Source organism: Coregonus lavaretus (genome assembly GCF_964263955.1).
Source record: "Coregonus lavaretus genome assembly, chromosome: 12".
NCBI classification, from domain to species: Eukaryota; Metazoa; Chordata; class Actinopteri; order Salmoniformes; family Salmonidae; genus Coregonus; species Coregonus lavaretus.
This window is the reverse complement of record NC_139999.1, coordinates 13,395,673-13,411,388: the sequence shown is the minus strand read 5'-3', so window position 1 is coordinate 13,411,388 and position 15,716 is coordinate 13,395,673. Positions and strand designations below refer to the sequence as shown.

At 44.2% G+C, this 15,716-nt stretch overlaps 1 protein-coding gene across 1 annotated transcript in view; it reads right to left on the bottom strand.

Annotated features, from left to right (window-relative positions):
* LOC311138556 (semaphorin-3F-like) overlaps positions 1–15,716 on the bottom strand; it is a gene marked incomplete at its 5' end in the record, with an annotated part of 97,587 nt that overhangs the window by 19,987 nt on the left and 61,884 nt on the right. The window contains 5 exons of the mRNA XM_084173296.1: positions 8,074–8,188; positions 10,015–10,154; positions 10,878–10,997; positions 12,390–12,483; positions 15,144–15,230. Of these exons, the coding sequence (XP_084029422.1) occupies positions 8,074–8,188; positions 10,015–10,154; positions 10,878–10,997; positions 12,390–12,483; positions 15,144–15,230 (556 nt within the window). The remainder of the gene's footprint in view (positions 1–8,073; positions 8,189–10,014; positions 10,155–10,877; positions 10,998–12,389; positions 12,484–15,143; positions 15,231–15,716) is intronic.

Here is a 15,716-nt window from a genome sequence, read left to right as displayed (position 1 = left end):
TGTAGCTAGTTAACATTTAATAGAGAAGGTTTTTGGGAAAGCCTTTCCATCTACCAGAAGACGGTTAGGCCTATCATTAGAATCGCTATATTTGTTCTTGTTCCTTAAATTGTTTGAAACCCCCTCTCAGCCCCCGTCGCAGCTCCCCTCTCAGCCCCCCTCTCAGCCCCCCTCAGATGCCTCCACCATTAAGCTGGAATCCTTAATGGTGAAACTGCCACATCCGTTTGCGATATTACAACAAAGAAGTTACTGCAAACAACAAACACAGTTTTTTCCCCTCTGACATCATTGCACGTGAGATAGAAGAGCACAATATGTACTGCAAAAAAAAAACTCACCAACAAAAACAACAGTGGTGGGGTGGCCAGTGGCACTGTTTCCCCCTACTGCGGATTCCATCTTTATGATAGAGACTTTAGACATCCGTCACTTCTGCTATAGACAGATGTGTGATGGATAGCTGTACGTTCAGCGGTGACAAGCCTAGTATGACCTCACTGAGTGTGACCCAGACTGCTCTCAGACTGAAGGAAACCTATTGACCTGCAGGGGGGACTGTTAAAGAGGCTGTGACGTTGACGGAAGACGAGAGAAGTAAGAAAAACAGACATTGACATTGAGTAAGAGTTGAGTATTGCTGAACATAAGTGTGTGGTTTGGGTAGTCATGCTGTATCAAAACAATTGGTCATTCACAGCCCTCAGCCGAAGACTGAAATGAGCCTCCACTAGGCTAGAGGCCTAATATATACCAAACAGAATCGAGTAATTATTGATGGCAGCAGTAAAAAGAAATGACCTGCAATAAAACAAAATCACATCAGTTATTGACCGCTAATGAAACATGTCCTACTAATAACTTGTGTTCATGATCATTTCAAGGAGAGCGCTAAGCCTCCTCAGAGTCAGATCTCCTCAACACAGTGCATTTCACTGATGTTTTCCTGAGATGGTGAGCTATTTTTTTATTTAACCTTTATTTAACTAGGCAAGTCAGTTAAGAACAAATTCTTATTTACAATGACGGTCTATCCCGGCCGACGCTGGGCCAATTGTGCACTGCCCTATGGGCCTCCCAATCACGGCCGGATTGTGATACAGCCTGGAATCGAACCAGGGCCTGTAGTGACGCCTCTAGCACTGAGATGCAGTGCCTTAGACCGCTGCGCCACTCAGTAGCCTCTCAGTCATGTGAGAGGAGAGATGTGAGTGACAGGCAGGGATGATCCCTCTAACCCTGCAGGGCACCTTCTGGCTGATCGAGACAGACCTTAAAGCCCTGCGCCTCATTACCAGTCCTCCCTAGACAACTACACACACCTCTACCCTCAGCACTTCCACTGCTGTCTTATTGAGGCAACCTGATCCCTGACCTGCTTATCATACAGGAACGATGTTGATGTCCACAGCAAAACAGACTGTAAGCTGGGTGGGACAGCGATATCTTAATCACTGCAGTACCTTCCTCAGAATTCCCCACCACGTTGCTTTACAAGTGCAGATCAGAACAGTACAGTATGTGTACAGACCCATTGGTACAGATGGGCATTCTGTACCTTACAGAATAATTAATCAAACAACATAGTAACAGTCATCAACTCTTTTCTGATTTCCTTTTTACCCTAAAACAAAACTATACGAGAGAGCAGAGCTGAAGAGATGGCATTTCGCTACACCCGCAATAACGTCTGCTAAATATGTGGATGTGACCTATGAAATTTGATTTGAGTGAAAACAAAATGGAAGAGTTACTGTCTGTGAGGAATCTGTGCTTGGCTATGGTAAAGGTGGTGCATATGGAATCTGTCAGCAGATACATATAGACTCTTGTTTTCTATTAGCCCAGTCATGGGGTCACATAGATGCTTTCACTCTCCATCAGCTAGGCTCTCAATTAGGGCTGTGGTGGTCATTACATTTTGTCAGCCGGTAACTGTCATGCAAATGACTGCCGGTCTAATGGTAATTGACCGTTAACTAACATAAACGCGTTTAGCTTCTCCAGGCCTCCACGCATACAAGCCGCTGATGCGCACCTTTGGAACATCTACATAAAAAAAAAGTCTAATAAATCCATTATCTAGTTCATATAGCAGACAATATATGTTTACAAATCCCATGGCATTATTTTATATTATATGATTTTTTGGTAAGAATAATATATAACAAAAATATAAACGCAACATGTAAAGTGTTGGTCCCATGTTTCATGAGCTGAAATAAAAGATCACAGAAATGTTCCATATGCACAAAAAGCTTATTTCTCTAAAATGTTCTATGTGCACAAAATATGATTTTGGTGATTGCATCAATGTCCTCCAGAGCTGTTGACAGAGAATTGAATGCTCATTCCTCTACCATAAGCCACCTCCAACGTCGTTTTAGAGAATTTGGCAGTACATCCAACCATGCCAGCCCAGGACCTCCACATCGGTCTTCTTCAACTTACGGGATTGCCTGAGACCAGCCACCCGGACAGCTGATGGAACTGTGGGTTTGCACAACCGAAGAATTTCTGCACAAACTGTCAGAAACCGTCTCAGGGAAGCTCATCTGCGTGCTCGTCATCCTCACCAGGTTCTTGACCTGACTGCAGTGCGGTGTCGTAACCGACTTCAGTGGGCAAATACTCATCTTCAATGGCCACTGGCACACTGGAGAAGTGTGCTCTTCACGGATTAATCCCATTTTCAACTGTACCAGGCAGATGGCAGACAGCGTGTATGGTGTTGTGTGGGCGAGCAGTTTGCTGATGTCAACGTTGTGAACAGAGTGCCCCATGGTGGCGGTGGGGTTATGGGATAAGCTATGAACATATGCTATGGACAACGAACACAATTGCATTTTATCGATGGCAATTTGAATGCACCAATATACCGTGACGAGATTCTGAGGCCCATTGTTGTGCCATTCATCCGCCGCCATCATCTCATGTTTCAGCATGATAATGCACGGCCCCATGTCGCAAGGATCTGCACACAATTCCTGGAAGCGGAAAATGTCCCAGTTCTTCCATGACCTGCATACTCACCAGACATGTAACCCATTGAGCATGTTTGGGATGCTCCGTATCGACGTGTACGACAGCATGTTCCAGTTCCCACCAATATCCAGCAACTTCGCACAGCCATTGAAGAGGAGTGGGACAACATTCACAGTCCAAAATCAACTGCCTGATCAACTCTATGCAAAGGAGATGTGTCGCGCTGCATGAGGCAAAAGGTGGTCACACCAGATACTGACTGGTTTTCTGATCCACCCCCCTACATTTTTTTAAGGTATCTGTGACCAAAATCCAGAAAATCACATTGTATGATTTTTAAGTAATTAGTTTGCATTTTATTGCATGACATAAGTATTTGATACATCAGACAAGCATAACTTAATATTTGGTACAGAAACCTTTGTTTGCAATTACAGAGATCATACATTTCCAGTAGGTCTTGACCAGGTTTGCACACACTGCAGCAAGGGATTTTGGCCCACTCCTCCATACAGACCTTCTCCAGATCCTTCAGGTTTCGGGGCTGTCGCTGGGCAATACGGACTTTCAGCTCCCTCCAAATATTTTCTATTGGGTTCAGGTCTGGAGACTGGCTAGACCACTCCAGGACATTGAGATGCTTCTTACGGAGCCACTCCTTAGTTGCCCTGGCTGTGTGTTTCGGGTCGTTGTCATGCTGGAAGACCCAGCCACGACCCATCTTCAATGCTCTTACTGAGGTAAGGAGGTTGTTGGCCAAGATCTCGCAATACATGCCCCCTCCATCCTCCCCTCAATACGGTGCAGTTGTCCTGTCCCCTTTGCAGAAAAGCATCCCCAAAGATTAATGTTTCCACCTCCATTCTTCACGGTTGGGATGGTGTTCTTGGGGTTATACTCATCCTTCTTCTTCCTCCAAACACGGCGAGTGGAGTTTAGACCAAAAAGCTCTATTTTTGTCTCATCAGACCACATGTCCTTCTCCCATTCCTCCTCTGGATCATCCAGATGGTCATTGGCAAACTTCAGATGGGCCTGGACATGCGCTGTCTTGAGCAGGGGAACCTTGCGTGCACTGCAGGATTTTAATCCATGACGGCGTAGTGTGTTACTAATGGTTTTCTTTGAGACTGTGGTCCCAGCTCTCTTCAGGTCATTGACCAGGTCCTGCCGTGTAGTTCTGGGCTGATCCCTCACCTTCCTCATGATCATTGATGCCCCACGAGGTGAGATCTTAAATGGAGCCCCAGACCGAGGGTGATTGACCGTCATCTTGAACTTCTTCCATTTTCTAATAATTGCGTCAACAGTTGTTGCCTTCTCACCAAGCTGCTTGCCTATTGTCCTGTAGCCCATCCCAGCCTTGTGCAGGTCTACAATTTTTTCCCTGATGTCCTTACACAGCTCTCTGGTCTTGGCCATTGTGGAGAGGTTGGAGTCTGTTTGATTGAGTGTGTGGATAGGTGTCTTTTATACAGGTAACGAGTTCAAACAGGTGCAGTTAATACAGGTAATGATTGGAGAACAGGAGGGCTTCTTAAAGAAAAACTAACAGGTCTGTGAGAGCTGGAATTCTTACTGGTTGGTAGGTGATCAAATACTTATGTCATGCAATAAAATGCAAATTAATTACTTAAAAATCATACAATGTGATTTTCTGGATTTTTTTTTAGATTCCATCTCTCACAGTTGAAGTGTACCTATGATAAAAATTATAGACCTCTACATGCTTTGTAAGTAGGAAAACCTGCAAAATCGGCAGTATATCAAATACTTGTTCTCCCCACTGTATATATATACACACACACACATATATATACATACAGTTGAAGTCGGAAGTTTACATACACTTAGGTTGGAGTCATTAAAACTCATTTTTTAAACACCACACATTTCTTGTTAACAAACTATAGTTTTGGCTAGTCGGTTAGGACATCTACTTTGTGCATGACACAAGAAATCTTTCCAACAATTGTTTACAGACAGATTATTTCACTTATAATTAATTGTATCACAATTCCAGTGGGTCAGAAGTTTACATACATTAAGTTGACTGTGCCTTTAAACAGCTTGGAAAATTCCAGAAAACGATGTTATGGCTTTAGAAGCTTCTGATAGGCTAATTGACATATTTGAGTCAATTGGAGGTGTACCTGTGGATGTATTTCAAGGCCTACCTTCAAACTCAGTGCCTCTTTGCTTGACATCATGGGAAAATCAAAAGAAATCAGCCAAGACCTCAGAAAAATAATTGTAGACCTCCACAAGTCTGGTTTATCCTTGGGAGCAATTTCCAAACGCCTGAAGGGACCACGTTCATCTGTACAAACAATAGTACGCAAGTATAAACACCATGGGACCACGCAGACGTCATACCGCTCAGGAAGGATATGCGTTCTGTCTCCTAGAGATGAACGTACTTTGGTGCGAAAAGTGCAAATCAATCCCAGAACAACAGCAAAGGACCTTGTGAAGATGCTGGAGGAAACAGGTACAAAAGTATCTATATCCACAGTAAAACTAGTCCTATATCGACATAACCTAAATGGCCGCTCAGCAAGGAAGAAGCCACTGCTCCAAAACCGCCATAAAAAAGCCAGACCATGGTTTGCAACTGCACATGGGGACAAATATCGTACTTTTTTGAGAAATGTCCTCTGGTCTGGATGAAACAAAATTAGAACTGTTTGGCCATAATGACCATCGTTATGTTTGGAGGAAAAAGGGGGATGCTTGCAAGCCGAAGAACACCATCCCAACCGTGAAGCACGGGGGTGGCAGCATCATGCTGTGGGGGTGCTTTGCTGCAGGAGGGACTGGTCCACTTCACAAAATAGATGGCATCATGAGGAAGGAAAATTATGTGGATATATTGAAGCAACATCTCAAGACATCAGTCAGGAAGTTAAAGCTTGGTCGCAAATGGGTCTTCCAAATGGACAATGACCCCAAGCATACTTCCAAAGTTGTGGCAAAATGACTTAAGGACAACAAAGTCAAGGTATTGGAGTGGCCGTCACAAAGCCCTGACCTCAATCCTATAGAACATTTGTGGGAAGAACTTAAAAAGTGTGTGCGAGCAAGGAGGCCTTCAAACCTAACTCAGTTACACCAGCTCTGTCAAGAGAAATGGGCCAAAACTCACCCAACTTATTTTGGGAAGCTTGTGGAAGGCTACCCAAAACGTTTGACCCAAGTTAAACAATTTAAAGGCAATGCTACCAAATCCTTATTGAGTGTATGTAAACTTCTGACCCACTGGGAATGTGATGAAAGCTGAAATAAATCATTCTTTCTACTATTATTCTGACATTTCACATTCTTAAAATAAAGTGGTGATCCTAACTGACCTAAGACAGGGAATTTTTACTAGGATTAAATGTCAGGAATTGTGAGAAACTGAGTTTAAATGTATTTGGCTAAGGTGTATGTAAACTTCCGACTTCAACTGTACATATCTTTTTATATGAATTTATTTAAGTTGACTGATTTCCTTATATGAACTGTAAAATCTTTGAAATTGTTGCATGTTGCGTTTATATTTTTGTTCAGTGTAATTTAACTTCTTCGAATAAAATAGAAAGGATATTTTTTCCCATTCCTGTGCAAGTGCGCATATGAAGTGGCTATGTTGAGTGTAAAAGTGATCATTTGAAACAGGTCCTATAGGCTATATTTAGAGTAATTTGACTAATTTAGCTGCAAATGATACAAACCTTAGCATGTCTTAGAAATCACAACATATATGGGCTGTATAATGCAACTATATTGATGATTTGAAAAAGTCTAATAAAATATATTTTCGCTCTGTTCCTTGCCTAAGGCTGCACACGTTGTTTTCTCATTAAGTGATAACATTCTCATCCATCAGACTATTCTCAACTGAATCTCGTCTTTACTAATATTTGAAATTAGTTTTGATTTAAAATGGGCCATTATCAAATAGGTAGGAACAGGTGCCTCGAATAGCAAATGGAGGCTGCGCTTTCCTGCGGTTCCTTTTTCAATCATGTCAGGTAGGCTACTCCGGTTTTACAGCAGAGCAATGTGCTTAATATTAGCAGCTGAGAAATAAATATAGTAGCAGTAGAAAGCTGGGATCCTCCTCTTTTTAGTTGCAACCATCAAAACTCTGCTTTCACATGGGATTGCATATAGAAATGTCTGGGCTTATAAGAACATTTATTTCACTCCACGCATCAACCACTGTTTGAGGGGCAGCCTCTAGCTGCAAGACCGTTGATATTCCGCTCAAACTCTGTATGCCATGGGCCCTCCAACCCTGTTCCTGCAGCTACCCAGTGCTTCATTTGGAAAACCAGGTGAAATCTGTTCAGAAACATCGATAGTAACATGTTTTCACAACAAAACATATTTAATTAAACTGTTGACAGCCTCTCTCTCTGCGTGCTCGAGAAAGGAATGAAGGGGAGAGAGGAGGAGATGGAAACACATGGTGTTGAGATATTCTGTAGCTAAAGGTAATGTGTCAGCCTATTAATTATGAAAATATAATACATTCCCTATTACTAGGCTATTCAAAATCAAATACAAATTACTATAGTTGTAGGCTAACTAGCCTACTCTGTAAGCCGCCCTGCACAATCAATAAACCAACAGCATTGCCTAGGCATATACGTTCTCTCCCAGACTCATGGATAGAAAGTTTGGAGCATAGCATACGGTAACCAGTCCATCCAGTATGTATAATAATACAGTCCACACTCAAAGGCGATTACTTGAGTTTTGGAGTATAGGCTAGACCATTTATATACTAAAGACATCTTAAATCTATGTTTACATTTTTTTTATTTCTGCAGTGCGTAATATGCGTTAGTGCAGTTTGGAACGGTTCAAAAGAACTCAGATGTTACAGAGATACTACAGAAAGATTACAGAGAGTGGGGTCTCAACTGATGGCTGGTCATCTGACATGCTGTCTCTTTTAGGTGGAGCGGAGCGGACTATGTTTAGTGTTTAACAGTTGAGGGAACAGAGGAGTAGGACAACACTTGAGGACAATTGTGAAGTTAGTGTAAGAACATAACAACTAGGCTATACCACTGTTGGAAAATGATGCCTACTTACGGAGCTCATCGAAGTGGGTCTCTATGCCGTCCACTCCAGGCACAGAGCAGATGAGTCTGGCCTTCAGGAAAGTGCTCCACTTGTTGACCAGACAGCAGTGTCCACCATCATCATTCTGCAGGGGGGGGGGGGGACAAAAGGCACTCACACCTGACCCCTACACAAACACCACAAGTGGGCCGGTCCACAGATTCAAACCAACAGCTGTTAGATACAGACAACTAGCAGCCAACACTAGCTGAGAGTGAAAACATCAGATCTGTGGGTCAGTCTGTCCGCCCCATCTGTTGTGGACAGACGCCTGCCCCTACAGAGAGGTGGGGAGGGAGGTGAAGCCCAGTGAAAATTATTCACAGCCCAGAAATCCTTGCAAAACATTACGAAATGTCTTCGAAACTCATTGAAAAGAGAAAACAGGGGTCTGATAGACAAGTACAACACGAAATGTTCAAGTCAAAAATCAGAGAATGGTATTTATGCCACAATTTATATTGGAGTAATATACTACTGAACATCATGCAAAGGTTAGAATATTCCATTGTTTTGTAGCAAAGTACAGAGAGAACCTTGATGAAAACCTGCTCCAAGCTCAGGACCTCAGACTGTGGTGAAGGTTCACCTTCCAACAGGACAATGACACTAAGCACACAGCCAAGACAACGCAGGAGTGGCTTCGGGACAAGTCTCTGATTGTCCTTGAGTGGCCCAGCCAGAGCCCGGACTTGAACCCGATAGCTGTGCAGGGACGCTCCCCATCCAACCTGACAGAGCTTGAGAGGATCTGCAGAGAAGAATTGGAGAAGCTCCCCAAATATAAGTGTGCCAAGCTTGTATCGTCATACCCTAGAAGACTCGAGGCTGTAATCGCTGCCAAAGGTGCTTCAACAAAGTACTGAGTACAGGGTCTGAATACTTAAGTAAATGTGATATTTCCGTTTTTTATTTTTAATACATTTGCAAAAATGTTGACAAACCTGTTTTTGCTTTGCCATTATGGGATATTGTGTGTAGATTGATTATGGAAAAAAACAATTTAATCAATTTTAGAATAAGGCTGTAACGTAACAAAATGTGGAAAATGCACTGTACAGTGGATCTACACCAGTAGTGTTATTTCCAGTGGCCGTCATCGGAGAATCTGGCCTTAATGGCCATGTACTCTTATAATCTCCACCCGGCACAGCCAGAGGAGGACTGGCCACCCCTCACAACCTGGTTCCTCTCTAGGTTTCTTCCTAGGTTCCTGCCTTTTTAGGCAGTTTTTCCTAGCCACCGTGCTTCTACATCTGCATTGCTTGCTGTTTGGGGTTTTAGGCTGGGTTTCTGTATAAGCACTTTGTGACATTTGCTGATGTAAAAAGGGCTTTATAAATACATTTGATTTGATTTGAGGACAGTGGCTTAGGATCCAGAGACAGACAGGACCAACGTCCCAAGGGTCCCATAGGAGACGTGCAGCAAGAGGGGGAAGGTTTGCACACAGCACAGGGTTACCCTCTGACCCCCTCTATGGATAAACAACATTCTGAGTCACTGCAGCCACTGGATACATACATCACTAGATCAACATTACCCTGAGAGTGTTATATGTATGTGTGTTTATGTGTATATACTGGAGGCCAAAGGCAAACTCTCCCACTCCAACAGTTTATCACAGGGGACAACAAGCATTCCCTTCAGTTTGGTTTTCTTAGACTCCTCATTGGCTGTTGAGGAAGTGGGGGCAGGGCTGTGTTGTTTTATGTCTGACTGTGTTGAATGGTGAGATACAGTGATGGTTTAAGGGGAGTTTCCAAGGAGACCCCTCTACTCTGTGGATGTCTCAGTATCAGTAGTGGCAGGGTACTGGGTTCACAGGCTCAAAGGTCACAATATGAGACAAACCCTCACAATTGCAGTAAGAAAACATTTGCAGATAATGTGGTTGTGGTGGCCACTTACCAGACAGATCCTGCCTATCCTGGACTGGGCCATGGGACTCTGGCCCATCTCTGAAGCCTTCTCCCGGAAGAAGAAGTAGAGCTTGTCATCGTTCTTCTCAGCACTGTCTGGGATGAGGTGCGCCTTGATGAATGTGGGATCTGAAAAGAGAGAGAAAGAGAGAGCGAGAGAGCGAGAAAGAGAGAGAAAGCGAGAAAGAAAGAGAGAGAAAGAAAGAGAGAGAGAGAGCGAGAGAGAGAGTGAGAGAGAGCGAGAAAGAGAGAGAACGGGAGAGAGAGTTGAAGATGAGACAGATGCTAGTGAGAGTCAGTTGAAGCCTGAAGCTGACAACATGTCACTACATTCCAAATCTCTCTCATTAATCTCACTGAATGAGCACAATATGGCGTCAACCTCTCTTCTCATGATAGCTCACTGATTAGGGCACTGCTGGACACATCAAACTGGGCTTTGACTAGGCCATTCTAAGACATTTAAATGTTTCCCACTTGAGTGTTGCTTTAGCAGTATACTTAGGGTCATTGTCCTGCTGGAAGGTGAACCTCCATCCCAGTCTCAAATCTCTGGAAGACTGAAACAGGTTTCCCTCAAGAATTTCCCTGTATTTAGCGCCATCCATCATTCCTTCAATTCTGACCAGTTTCCAAGTCCCTGCCGATGAAAAACACCCCCACAGCATGATGCTGCCACCACCATGCTTCACTGTGGGGATGGCTTGGACCATATATACAGTATGTCATGCAGAGGTGCTATGAGACAGAACAGGAATGTAGAGACTGAGGTATCAATTGATACATGATGGAAATACAAAGACAAATGCCATAGAGAGATGACGTCTGTCATGATGAGACGTGAGACATTACCATTTAACCATTTGGAGTTGTATTGATCTGTCCTCATGGCGGTCTGTTTCCCTAGAGTACGGAAGATGGACGCGTCTGTCCCCATGAAGTCAATGTAGACCCCAGCGTAGAGCTCCCCATCTGTCAATCAGAGAGAGAGAGAGAGAAAGAGATCAATGGAATATCTTAGAAAGACAATAACCTATCGGTTGACAGGAGGCAAACCATGGGTGATTCGTGACTACAGTCCTTTGTTATGTAGATATGGCCCTGGTTTCTGTAGGGCAAGAACACATGGTACCCCTCCCCTCCTCATAACCAACAGTAGGGCCAGCTGGTGGCCAGGGTCAGGCAGGACAGCGAGGAGGGAGATCCCAGGGCAGACACTGGGGACCTGGGGCAGGATGTGGGGATGTGGTCATTGGCCCTGGTCAGGGTAAGCAGTGTGGGATGGAGGCCTGGGAAATGCCCACCACCAGTTGCTTGTGGCTGAGTGTGAGTGAGCAGGTGCTGCACCAGTATGGGACCTGTTTAGAGTGTTGACAGATCTCCCTGAAGACAAGACAGTATTTTCCTTCTATTATCCCATTAGATCAAACCCCTTCACACTGGGGTGGGTTGGCAAGGTGACCAAACATGGCAGAATAACTGGGGTCAAGAGAGGTACATAGAAAAGCCTCCCTATAAGAGGATAATTCCTTGTTTTGCATCTGTGTTGTGTGGTATGACTGGCTGTGTTGTAGGTCAGTTATGTAGCAGCTGAGTTGCTACGGTAAGTGGACGCTAGTTAGTTCCGCCCTGGGAAGTCACAGAGGGGGGTCATGGGAAGTGTCACACACCCTGGGTGGCTGGGAGGTCAGTGGAGCCATGCCAGAGAGGAAGAGGTCAACTGCCAAGTCTGACCAACTGTCTGCAAGCTGGTGTCAACACCAGACCACCTACTGATATGAGAACTTACATACCGATGCATGCTACTCAATCAATCAATCAAATGTATTTATAAAGCCCTTTTTACATCAGCAGATGTCACAAAGTGCTATACAGAAACCCAGCCTAAAACCCCAAACAGCAAGCAATGCAGATGTAGAAGCACAGGTGGCTAGGAAAGACTCCCTAGAAAGGCAGGAACCTAGGAAGAAACATAGAGAGGAACCAGGCTCTCTACTCTCTTTATCCCCGAATTACAGTGAATATACTGTGCAGTACATAGATGAATAAACCTCGATACAGCAATTCACTTTGTAGTATAGTTTTATGATTATGAGATTAGTATAACAATGTAATTGTTACCATCACCACTGGGTAACTACAAATGAAGAGAAAACTATTTTAAAAGAGGCAAAGGTATTTGAATGAACAAGATCTAGTGTGACTAGCCAATCGTGCATTCATAGATACTGTAGTAAGTAATAACTTCAACAGCGGTTGGACTGACCCCAAAGACTCCTTGGGGGGAAGAGGAATAAAGAGACACTAAATTCTTCCAATAATGGAACAAGTGACCTGAGAGAGAAGAGGTGAACAGGCACTTACTGATCAAAGCTGAGACGCTGTTGAGTTTAGGGTCGTAAGGACATTTGCCTTTCCCCGAATCCACTTTGCCTGGCTCTAAACGGAAGATATATTCCTGTAATAGATAGCAAATAAAATGTTATTTGTCACATGCTTCGTAAAACAACAGGTGTAGACTAATAGTGAATTGCTTACTTACAGGATCTTCCCAACAATGCAGAGAGAAAAATAGAAAAATTATAGAAAGATAATTACACATGGAATAAACGATAACTTGGCTATATACACGGGGTACCAGTACCAAGTCGATGTGCAGGAGTATGAGATAACTGAGATAGATACATACATATAGGTAGGGATAAAGTGAGGACAGTGCAGAAACAATTAAATATGTAAACAACATCAATTACTCTGTTGTTTCCATTGAGAACACAGAGTTGATTCAGGCCTTATTTGTGTATTACAACTGATTGAGTTTTTACATAATGTAACCCTTTGCAGGGAAATACAGACAGAAGGAGGATATATAGGGAATGCAGGTTGATGTTTATTGGGATGAGTCTTGCCCTGGAGGCAGAACTGAGTAATTTTACTAGATGGGCGGGTTGCAAAGTCCGCATTTGCTATATATCGTAAAGATTCATGAAAACAAACATTTGCTTTTTGGTCATAATTTAAGATTAGGGTTAGGCATAATGTTAGCAGTGTGGTTAAGGTTATGGTTAAGGTTAGGTTTAAAATCAGATTTTATGACTTTGTGGCTATGCCAGCTAGTGACCACTCTGCAGAGCTGTCTCCAGTACATGGGTCATCCCAATAAATGCCAACCTGCATTTGGGCAGAGGTTGGTACTTGATGGGCAGAGGTTGGTACTTGGTACACAAATAAGTGTCCTTGTTTCTGAGCACAGGTCTCTCAAATGCTGTGTTAGTGTGCTGAACCAGACGTCTATGTAAAACACACACTCACACACCTGTATTAGCTTTAAGCAAGGGAGTATGATGAGCACAAGGTCAGTTATCGGCGAGTGCTTGAGCAAAAATGAAGAGAGCGATCCAAAACTAATCCACCATGCTCCTAGTGTTAGGGGTGTGGAGGGTAGCTCTGAAGTCCACGAGCCAGGAGGACATTTTTTACATCTGTGTCAACATTGGCTTTGTGTCAAGTTGCTTACTTGACCACTGAGGTTTGTTAATAATAATAATGTTTCTTTCATTTTAGAATATGTGATCAGAAATACATGATGTGATTCCGGCACGGTAATGGAAAATCTAAACAGATTGCCTTTCTAAGACAAAACATAATGTATTCAATTTTTGCCTATGGAAAACATTCCTTTCACTTAATTGACAATTACAATTTTCACACGGCAAAAAAGTCTTATTACACATGTCAGGTACACGTATTTGACTAAAAGGCAAGTTCCCTGAAGAACAATGAAAGATAGGCAGACTGTTGTAATGTGAAGCTAGGCTGTTAGAGTTGGACAGTGTTCTTATACCCTGGTGTCTGTGAGTCCACTTGTTGTAGGCACCCTCCCAGAATGGCTCCCAAGACACATGAAGGCAGTACATTTACAAAGCATTCTTTGTTTTCCAAGATACTGGGGTGAATCAGGATCTCTACATTTATAAGAAATGCATTTATTGCAACATTTTGACAGTATATTTTATAGGGGAATCAGAAATGAAAATGTAATTTTTATGACTTGTTGTGGTACTCATTAGAATGGATCTTGCCATTGTCCTCCACCACGTCTTTCTTGCATGACTTTGAATTATTTTGCTAATATTAATATGCAGCCTACTTCTCAACATTCTAGTAGCCAAGATGAATTGTAGGCCAAGTACAGTCAAATCCCTTTTTTAAAGTAGGCCTTTGTGGTCACAAAACTCTATCCATGGATGTTAATGATTGTAAAGAACAGGACTTGGTTATACTGACCAACTTAATTTATGACCTTTCTACTATTGAACTGTGACCATATCATCATAATCTCTATCTTTAACACCCCATTTCTTCTACACCATAATCAGAAGCATCAATTTGGATGTCAACAGGCTGTACATGATGACAGGGCCTCTCAGACACCAGATGGGCACCTGACCCAGGACCCAGGTCTCAGACCCCAGCCCGTTGCTACAGTAGTCTCCCCCAGGTTCCAGACCCCAGCCCATTGCTACAGTAGCCTCCCTAGGTCCCAGACCCCAGCCTGTTGCTACAGTAATCTCCCCTAGGTCCCAGACCCCAGCCCTATGCCACACTAACCTCCCATAGGTCCCAGACCCCAGCCCTATGCCACAGTAACCTCCCCTTGGTCCCAGCCCCCAGCCCGTTGCTACAGTAGCCTCCCCAGATCCTAGACCCCAGCCCCTTGCTACAGTAGCCTCCCCTCGGCCCAGGTCACAGCCCCTTGCTACAGTAGCCTCCCCTCGGCCCAGCCCCTTGCTACAGTAGCCTCCCCTCTACCCAGGTCCCAGACCCCAGCCCGTTGCTACAGTAGCCTCCCCAGATCCTAGACCCCAGCCCCTTGCTACAGTAGCCTCCCCTCGGCCCAGGTCACAGCCCCTTGCTACAGCAGCCTCCCCCAGGTCCCAGCCCCTTGCTACAGTAGCCTCCCCTCTGCCCAGGTCCCAGACCCCAGCCCCTTGCTACAGTAGCCTCCCCTCTGCCCAGGTCCCAGACCCCAGCCCCTTGCTACAGTAGCCTCCCCTCTGCCCAGGTCCCAGACCCCAGCCCCTTGCTACAGTAGCCACCCCTCGGCCGTAGGCCCACCTTTGGCTCCACAGGCCCTGCTGTAGTGCTGAAGTCTGCCGCCCGGCTGGTCCTCCCTCCGGACTGGGGCGCCTGCAGGTAGAGGGCCTAAAAAAGAGGACATGTGCCACGCGATTACCACGAGGGTCCCATTGACTGCACCCGAAGGGACAACCCAAAACCAACTGAAACTCAGTGGAAAAATCAACCCAAGAGTTGACCAGAAGGAGAACAGAAAAAGCTCAAAGAAAGACCCACGACCGAAAAACAACCATGACCACAACAGAAGAAATGAGAGTGGACTCTATGACATTTTTTAGAATTTACATTTCAGTCATTTAGCAGACGCTCTTATCCAGAGCAACTTACAGGAGCAATTAGAGTTAAGTGCCTTGCTCAAGGGCACAGACAGTTTTTTCACCTAGTCAGCCCGGTGAGTCGAACCAGCGACCTTTCGGTTACTGACCCAACTCTCTTAACCGCTAGACTACCAGCCAACCCATGAGAATCGATGAGAAGAGAACCCAAAAAATAACTCTGTCAAGCAAAGCATGCTAGAGAGAGTTCAGTGATTATATTACGTGAATAAATCAA